This window comes from Papilio machaon, chromosome 2, assembly GCF_912999745.1.
Source record: "Papilio machaon chromosome 2, ilPapMach1.1, whole genome shotgun sequence".
Lineage (NCBI taxonomy): Eukaryota > Metazoa > Arthropoda > Insecta > Lepidoptera > Papilionidae > Papilio > Papilio machaon.
In genome coordinates, this window is record NC_059987.1 from 909,928 (window position 1) to 919,249 (window position 9,322).

Here is a 9,322-nt window from a genome sequence, read left to right on the forward strand (position 1 = left end):
ATAACATTATACATGACTTACATTTAACTAAATAATTAAACTAAATTAGTTATAGCTAGCGTTGCCAGGCGTCCGGATAAAGCCGCATTTTTTGATTGTGTGTCTTAAATTTCTTATTTCTAATTCTCTTTTCGATGTTACATAGCGACACTAATTTTATTAATGTGAGCAAGATATAGACATCAAAATTACGCATGCAAGCCCTCTTGCCCATTACTTTAAAACGCAACGGGCAAAAGGGCTTTTATGCGGCTAAACTTGTGCGTTTCCATGTTTCTTAATTTAATCTGTTTTTAATGAAAACTTAGGTAAATACTTTATTAGATTTACTTTTGCAACAATAACCCAAACCTAAAACAAAATGGTTTCCATAACGAATTCCAACAGTATCGTAGTCAATGCTAGTCGGAGTGAAGTGACCATGACCGACTAAAGAAGTTTTAATTTCACAACAACCAACTAACATTTATTTTTAAGAGAAATTACAAATTATTTTACTCTGTGGCAATAAATTTAAAATCCTTGTTTATTTTTATTTCTTGACCTTCGCAAAGGGATTGGCAAAAATTTTGGATAATGTTCTCATTTTATTTAATTCATTATTGATTTCTATAATAATTTCTTCATACTGGTGTAAAGCAGTAGAGAATTTTCACGCTTTGCATTTGTTATGAATCATGTAACGCTTTGTCTGGGCTAAGTGATGCAATGAAATATATGCGGAGTGTTTGCCGCCTCTACCTTTCACTGCAAAATGCTTATCGTATTAGATAAAACGGGCAATGACTAAATAATACAGACACGAAAACTAAATATTTATCGATAACAATGTATAAAATAAGCACTTAAATAAATAGCGATATTTTAAAGCATTTTGATTATGTTCTTATGATTATGAATATACTCTGATTCCTGTTAAATTTTTACTCAAAATCACTTGTGGCGAATCAAACAGAATGTTCAGTGACGAAGTCCCATGTTATCGTGGAAAACATGTGTAGAATTAAACTAAATTAAGACATTATAAAATGAGATTGTAATTTATTACTCGTCCATATTTGGGCTGATCGCCATCGGTATCGCTATTGAAATAAAAAATATACTGAATATATATTTTTTCTATTTACTAAGTATATTAGCAACATGTATTTCAGGCAAAAAACACTCCTAATAGGTGATAATTAATGACTTCCATTTTGAACAATACTGAGACAGGCAATGTATTTACGCACATCAGGTTAGCGTCATCTACGACCTTACATAGCCGTTCAATGTCGCATCGGGTCGATGCAACTACGTCTAATCTCTTTAGAATCTTTATTTTATATATAGCAGCATTTAATTAAACAGCCATATTTAAGCTTCTGTTCATAGAGACTTCAAAGTTTTTGTATCGGTTATGTCTCGATATTACTTATAGTATTTGCTCATTCTTTTACATCAAAATGAGTTTTCTTATATTTTAAAAAATAAAAGTGAATGGCTTTATATTTGAACAAAAATCAGACATTTTGTAATTTATGGAACTTGAGTCATATATTATTTTTGTTCAATGCCTATGAGTCATTTTCTAAAGGCCGAGACACACCGAACAAGACACTTAAATGTAGGAATGATAACTCAGATCTTTCATCTTTAGTAAATGAATAAAAACTTCCAACTATTGTTAAACAAGCAACCATTAAGATCGATACAGATTACAGACCATCGTTTCCGCATCCTCGTCATTATGAGTTCTAACCCTAAGCATAGATTTACAAGATGTTTCGATAGACGAAAATCTATGGGGATGGTTAGGGTTACACAAACATATCATAATTCCCTTCAAAAAAACTGAGATAATAATTTCTTGTCAATGTTAATGTTGGTCATAAAATTTAGTCACGATTATTTATACTATTCAGTATAACCAGCGCTTTACCTACGCGCTATTTTAGAAATACCTACTCATCTAAGAATCGGTAGTTAAGCTAAAATGTACTGTCAGCTTAATTTTATTAACTATTGAAACTTTAGAGGCCTCTTGGAATTAGGATAGAAAACCAATTTGATACTCTAGTCGCCTAACGGACAGCTTTAACCTGTTTCCGTTTCGTTGAATATTATTTTACACATTGAATATTCACATGATCAATATTAATTTTGTTTAACGATTGTTATCGTTTTGGCTAAATCTTGGATTTAAATTCGATTATGCTACACAGAGATAAGACGAAACAGCGAAGTAATTTTATATACAAGGCAACGATGTTTATGACTTCGAACCCGTTTTATTATCATATTCAAATGAACGAATTGAAAACAAGTAAGCGACTATATTTTAAGGATGATTAAATAATTTAATAAAGAAAATGACACAACTGTTATTTCTGTGTGATTAACGTGATTTGTTAAAATTATTTATATCAAAATCAACAACAATAAATTATTTTGTCGTTGTCCTGGTTGACTGTGTAATATGTAAAACAATATACATATACAACAGTCTGTATCAATAAATAATATATCGCGTGACGTTTACACCAGCGAGAACTGAACGGAACGTGAAACGGAGTGCAAATTAATATAAACATGGAGATTGCGACTGTATTTAAATGGAGCAGTTGTTACCACGCACAATACACGGTATAAGTATTATTCTCAGGTGTTAAATATACCTTGGATACACTTTTATACGTGAGTTTACTTATGCTTTTAAAACAAATGCAGTAAGAGGAATGACAGAAGTAACTACGGTCTTGGTGCTATTGCTACATTGTCCGTGGCGAGTGGTACACTGCATGAAAAAACTTACGTAAGTTTAAAAAGTTGTCATTGATTTCTTTGATATATCAATTGAAATTTTGTTTTTATAAGAAAGATATAAGATGATATCGACGCTAGAAAGCGTAAACGCTGTAACCCCGAAAGTATGAACTTTACAGGAGAGCCAAAAAATGATAACTCGTGAGCTGATACGCCTACAAGCATGCTGTATTTAGCAATGTTGTGTAGTTTGTGCTAACCTATAATAAAATCATTATCTTTTGATTATGGTTGAAATTATTAACGTGTGAAAAACATATTCGCGATTTCAAAGGTTACAGCGTTTATGCTTTCCAGCGTCGATATGTAGTGTAATAATGAACATACACATAAATATAGACGCTAAACAAACTTCATGCAAGACACGTATCATGTTTTCCAATTAAAGATAAACTATATGTAGGGTCTACATACAATGTTTTAATCACGTTTATAAATATATATATGAAGTACTTAGTACTTGTGACATTAAAAATTGTAACCTTTGTCATACAATCTTTTGGCGAAACGACTACACAGTGTTAAACTTACCAAGAATATGTTAAAAGTTAGAAGCGCCTGTGAATAAATAATAGTCTTAATGTTCGCTCATCATCGCTAGATGGCGTTTTACGAACATATATTAATGCGTGAAGCGAAAACTTTATACCCCCTTTTTAAGGAAATGGCGCATGAACGTGAAATTTGAAACAGTTTAAATTTAATGTGGAGAAGGAGTATATAAAGTTTTTTATTTAAAAATGATTTTTTTTGAATATGAATTAAGGTCGAATTTCGAATGGGAGACCAATGGTATTGAAGCCAGCAGTAGACTCAAGTAGAATACAACAAATTCAGCTTGATCTCACTCTTTGCTATTACCTCTTTAGCTATTGCATAACTGTGACTTCAACAGACTAGGAGTTAAAGGAATAAACTTTTTACAAATCACTTAATTCTTTTATTGTTCATTAAATTATTTTACAACAAAGACACAGTACAACAACTGAATTTATTAATCACTACTAATGTTATGCAAACTTAGCCATTCAATTTAAAATAAAATCCATAAACATCTTAGCTGGCTGTAAAAGAGTATTTTGTGTAACACACACTTAAAAAAATAAATTAGTTTTTTTTTTGACAAAGACCATTCCACTTGATCCACAACATTAGCAATCATTACCTAGACTATTCTTACAATAATAATATTTAATGTGTTTTCTTAGGTTTGGCGAGTTTTTCGTATTTGCTCTTTGAGGAGAACCACAGACCGAACGGGATGGCCAGAGATGGCAGAGTCATTACAGCGAATGCCGCCCAGTCCAGAATGTGCGAGGAGAACTTGCGGTCATAATCTTTGAATGCAACAATAGCACCCTCTCCCGGGGAGCTGCTGATGGAGTATTGCACCTGAAAATTAATACATAATTTTTTATAGCAATTTATTTTCTTCTGTTAATTTTACTAGATTTATAAATAATAGCTGTCGCCCACAACACCATCAAACAAAAATCCATCCAAACATCTTTCGCATTTATAATAATAGTAAGATTAAAGAGTTATATACACTAAAAATATTAGTTTTGTCTTTCAATGGTTTTGGTTCCATACCAATTATTGTGTAAAAACATTATTTTAGTGGTCAGTTCATCAGCATCACAAAATTAGAAATAAGTTGAATTAAAGGAGTTTAGGTTAAGAATGTAGAGCACAATATTATGATAAACTAGATTCTGAGTGAGTTTTTATTAAACTAGATTAACTGCAAATGTTTTTAGATTTAACCAACTTATTAATACAACCATTACAATAACATTAGTGAATAAAAAAGTGATAAGTATCTTTTAATCACATTTAAACTATCTGTACTTACATCAGTGGAATCTTCACTAGCTCTGTATGTAACTTCTGCGGCAGTGAAGTTGAAGTAACCAAATCTGTTTGATCTGACTGTAACAACGTGTGATACATTGGTCTGTGGAGGTATCCTGTCGATTTCGGCGGTGAGCTGCCCACCAACAACCTCGAACACCTCAGGATGGAAACCATTGTCAACCAGCTTCACATCCACTGCGGGTGCTGTGCCTACGTTGTATAATGTGTACTTCACGAGAATATCCATATTTTCTACTAAATATTTATTTAACACTTGTTTGGAGACAAGTAATCTTGCTACTGCTGCTTCTTCGTCGGCTGTCACAGCCGCAGCAATTACCAGAATCAGTGATAGTAATTTCGCAGCCATAATTTCTGAAAAATAAAAATATCCCAGGTAAATAGTGTACTATAGTAATTGCAGTTTATTGAATGAAAATATAAAACAATTCTATTAATAACTGTGCGTAAAGCTTGTTAGATAAATTATGAAATAAATTTGAGGCAAATATTAGCATCTTACCTTCGAGTTTCTTATTTACTCCGAGAAATAAAAAGTAATTTGTCGTCAAAAAGTGAAATGTTACGTTGAAAGGAATTCGGACGTGGCTGACGTTTCACTCCACGCGTCAAATTGTGCGACTTTGGGTTGCCAGTTGCCAGACATTACTCCAAAAAACATTAAAATACGTGACTGGTTTTTATTGTATTTTTGTTACGTCGATAAATGCTAGAAAAGATAAATATCGTTTGTATCAGTCGACTTTTGAGTATCCTAAGACAATAAGTATTTCAGTTTAATATCTGTAATTATATTAATTCCTCAACATAACCATTAACTGCCAGTAATTGTTGTAAGATGCAAGAGAAGATATCGGAACGTATTTATCACGACTTCGATCGACATTGTTTGACATTTATTGAATTGGAATTTTGATTTGATAATTAAATATGTCGAATATGGATACAAAGAAATTGTGAAATAGCAAATGATTGCATTGAGAGAAATAAGAGTTCAGAAAAATAAAACATAATTTTACATTACGCAAACTATGACAGATAAAGAAGATGCTACCAAACAACCCGAAAACCAACCACTAGATGACGAAGCTCTTGAAAAGTATGTCTTTTTTATTACTAAACAATTTTAAACTGTTAAATACTTTCCGTAAAAATACAATAAAATACTATCAGTTACCGTAAGATCTACGTAAACAAAAGATATTAGTTCTTTCCACGATCCTACTTAAATTACTCTTATTTATAGTTTTTAATGTTTGAAATTGATTAGTCCTGACTGTTCTTGATTACTTAATACTTAAGGCAATTGTGTGAGTAGTTCCTTTTGTGTTTCAGATTAGCCGTAGAAGAATTACTTCGAGAGGCAGTACAAGGAGCAGCTCGAGCAGAAATAGTGGGACCTTCTGGATGGGTAAAGAGCGCACCACAAAAGTCCAATAAACGTTTCCTTGTTAATACCCTGAGGCATACTGTCAGCTCAAATAAATACTACAGCTCACGAAGCAGTCACAGAAGTTCTTATAGATCTTATAGTAAGTCACCAAAAAGAGATCACAGATCAGATACATCAATTAAAAAAGATAAATATAGAAAAAAATATTAAAATGGCAGATTATGACATAAATAGCATTTTACATACACGCATAATTGATGTTGACGAATCTAAATGGAAACCATCTGATAAGATACCTCTGATAAATAAAGAAATAGAACAAGTCAAAGCTGAAATGAAAACATTCCTACAAAACAGTGATTTTGATGTTGCATCAATTTTACGTGAAGGTAAAGAACTCATAATTGAAAGCAAGTCCCTTATGTTGGAAATGGAAGGATGTAAAAACCAGATAGAAGAAGAAACTCTAAAAGAGATTAAGAATTCAATGGAAAACCATGACATCATTGGTAAAGAATTGGAATGCGTCAACTTTTCTTTGAATATACTGAATGATGTACTGCAAATAGGAAATTTTGTCAAAGAGTTTGATGTTGGTAGAGAATTCCAGAGTTTTGTCAAGGCTGTAGAGGCCGTGTCGGATCTCTTAAAGTACATTGAAGAGCCAGCAGAAGGTGTGCAAGACCTACTTCTGTTTGAAAGTACAAAAAATACAGCCCATTTGATTCTAGACAATTTAATTCATGACATGTTTGAGGAGTGGGACAGAATGATTGTATATTCTAGTGAACCAGGTCCTGAATCAACTATAATTAAACTTAATCTTACATTAGATAAAACACTATCTACTTTGGATGTTTTAAAAGGATTAGATAGATGTGGTAAACTGCTAGACAAAGTCACACAACTTGCACAGTTTATTCTGTCTGAAATATTAATACCTATAATTCATTATGATTGTACTGTGTTTGCTGAACCAGATCAACTGATGACGGTTACAATAACCTACAGAGACAACTACAAACCACCGTATTACGATGTTATCACAAACTTACGATTGCTGTTTCATTATCTAAGCAACAGATTGAATATTGTTATTAATAGCGTAGGTGAACCTATTATTACTATGGTAGGCAGGTTAATAAGCGAAGAATTCAGAGATATTCTAGTCAAAGATTGTTTAATTGATACTATACCAAATAATATAAATGATCTACAAATATACGGTAAGATTACTGGTGAAATAGAAGATTTCCAACGTTTTTTATATATGGTGAAATTTTCCCATGATGAAGATTTCACAATACTGAACTATATTAATAATATTGATGTTTTATTTGCTGCTAAGTCGAGCCAACACTTCTTAGAGAAAGCTAGATCTATTATGATTAAAGATTTAAGTGCATCAATGTCTATAGGAGTTGAGAATATTCCAGTGAATTCAAAAGATGTTGAAAATAGTGAAGATGAGATGATTGAGCAAGGATTAGATGTACTTCATCAGACTATTCCGAAAAGTCTTTTCTACTTCCCAAGGTGCATGATATCGAAATCAGCTCAGGAGTTACTGGATCTGGTGTATGTTGTGATGGAGCAGGCGGTGCAATGCTCAGATGTTGTCAGCAAGAAGTTGTACAACACTGCGCGGTTAATATTTGAACTTTATGATGCAGTTGTTCCGTACCACCATGAAAATTTCCTACAGAATATCCCACAGTATGTTGGTAAGTATCTACTGAAATTACTTTAACTGTAAAAGCTTAAAAATAATAAAAGATTTCATAAAATTGTTAAATTTGAAATTAGTTAAGAATGAATTAGAGAATTACCAAAAAGTGTACTTTTTTTCTTTTAGCATTGTTCCACAACAACTGTATGTACTTGGCGCACAATCTGCAGACATTTGGTGACAAGTGGCTGACCTTGATGGAGGGTCGTGAGGTGGGCTATGCTATAGGGTTTGTGGACCTGGTGCCCAAGTTGCGCGAGCTCGGTTTCCGGCACCTCGCCGTGCACATGCAGCAGCAAAGGAAACAGATACTCGATAATATACGCACTTCCGGTAAGATTGGATACGAAGAATTACGCAAAAATTTAATTAAAAATTACTGTATTAATTTATTTATGATCATATTTATTGTTAGATGTTTTTGATTTAATTACATATTATGTTGTGAATCTTGAGATCTACATAATAATTGACTCTTTTATAATCTGTCACCACTGCATCTAATGTGCATTAATTAATTAGTAAATTTATCTTTTAATGATCATTATATATTTACAGATTTGAACTGCATTGTAGTGAAAGATGTGCTCGATGATAACGCCGAAGCGGCCATCAGACAATGTCTGAGGCAATTGCATCTCCTTAAAAATGTATGGATTGGAGTTTTTCCTAGTAATGTCTTCATCAGGTAACAGTCATAGCAATATAAGTAATTTTCTTGAGATGTTATAGTTTCACAAGAACATAATAGTTTTAATTAATTTCTTTAATGTTTTAGGTTGATGGCAACACTGATAAATATGTTTATTGACGAGTTGATCCACCGTGTGTGTACTGTCGAGGACATCTCTATGGAAATGGCGGCGCAGCTAAATGAAATGTACACCCTTGTTGTGCAGAAAGTACCACAATTGTTTCCAGTAAGTCTCAGTGTAAAAAAATTATAAAATTTTTAAATAGTTTTAAAAAGTAAAATATATTAAGAAGGTTCTTTTAGTCGTTATTTCTTTATATAACTAGATTTTATTCCAGGATGGAACAGACGTAAATGTTTACGTTAAGTCGTGGATAAAACTCCAAGAACTCGTGTTCGTTCTGGGAGGATCTCTAAGAGATATTGACCTGCATTGGGACGATGGTGCTGGACCTCTTGCCAAGCATTTTACTACTGACGAACTAAGAAGTCTTATAAAAGCGCTATTTCAAAATACACAATTTCGCGCTAATTTACTATCTAAAATTAAGTAATTTCTTTTTCTCTTCATTATTTCCTTTTGTCTGATATTATATGATAATAAATAGCCTTGTTGTTTTATTCCTTACCCTTTACCTTTACTCCGTTTCCAGTTTCTTGTCAGAAAATGTAAACTGAAAATATACAGTTTTGTTTAGAATGTTAAATGAAAAAGCTCAACCCATTGCAAATATTATTTTTATTTATATAGAATTAGCTATCGTCTATCGTCCGTGCGACATAAAAAAAAACTTAGTAGCCTGTGTTCCTTCAGGTTCAGTTC

General features: G+C 32.4%; 2 protein-coding genes across 2 annotated transcripts; one reads left to right on the forward strand and one right to left on the reverse strand.

Moving 5' to 3' along the window:
• Positions 1 to 3,722: 3,722 nt before the first annotated feature.
• Positions 3,723 to 5,304, reverse strand: LOC106716048 (translocon-associated protein subunit beta). Its single transcript, XM_014509476.2, has 3 exons — positions 5,186 to 5,304; positions 4,661 to 5,037; positions 3,723 to 4,197 (listed from the first exon to the last, which is right to left on the reverse strand). The coding sequence occupies exons 2-3, from the start codon at positions 5,030 to 5,032 to the stop codon at positions 3,997 to 3,999; spliced, it is 573 nt and encodes a 190-aa protein (XP_014364962.1). The 5' UTR covers positions 5,033 to 5,037; positions 5,186 to 5,304; the 3' UTR covers positions 3,723 to 3,996.
• A 410-nt stretch (positions 5,305 to 5,714) lies between these two features.
• On the forward strand, positions 5,715 to 9,053 carry LOC106707266 (centromere/kinetochore protein zw10 homolog). Its single transcript, XM_045680968.1, has 7 exons — positions 5,715 to 5,782; positions 6,019 to 6,101; positions 6,148 to 7,800; positions 7,932 to 8,138; positions 8,364 to 8,493; positions 8,584 to 8,725; positions 8,838 to 9,053. The coding sequence occupies exons 1-7, from the start codon at positions 5,715 to 5,717 to the stop codon at positions 9,051 to 9,053; spliced, it is 2,499 nt and encodes an 832-aa protein (XP_045536924.1).
• Positions 9,054 to 9,322: the final 269 nt, after the last annotated feature.

Bases quoted from the DNA above. Each gene is read 5' to 3' on its own strand.
- LOC106716048 (XM_014509476.2), bottom strand. From the start codon at position 5,032: ATGGCTGCGAAATTACTATCACTGATTCTGGTAATTGCTGCGGCTGTG. The intron at 4,198-4,660 runs GTAAGTACAGAT...ATTAATTTTCAG, and splicing joins CTAGTGAAGATTCCACTGAT to GTGCAATACTCCATCAGCAG.
- LOC106707266 (XM_045680968.1), top strand. From the start codon at position 5,715: ATGACAGATAAAGAAGATGCTACCAAACAACCCGAAAACCAACCACTA. The intron at 8,494-8,583 runs GTAACAGTCATA...TTAATGTTTTAG, and splicing joins CCTAGTAATGTCTTCATCAG to GTTGATGGCAACACTGATAA. The intron at 8,726-8,837 runs GTAAGTCTCAGT...ATTTTATTCCAG, and splicing joins AAGTACCACAATTGTTTCCA to GATGGAACAGACGTAAATGT.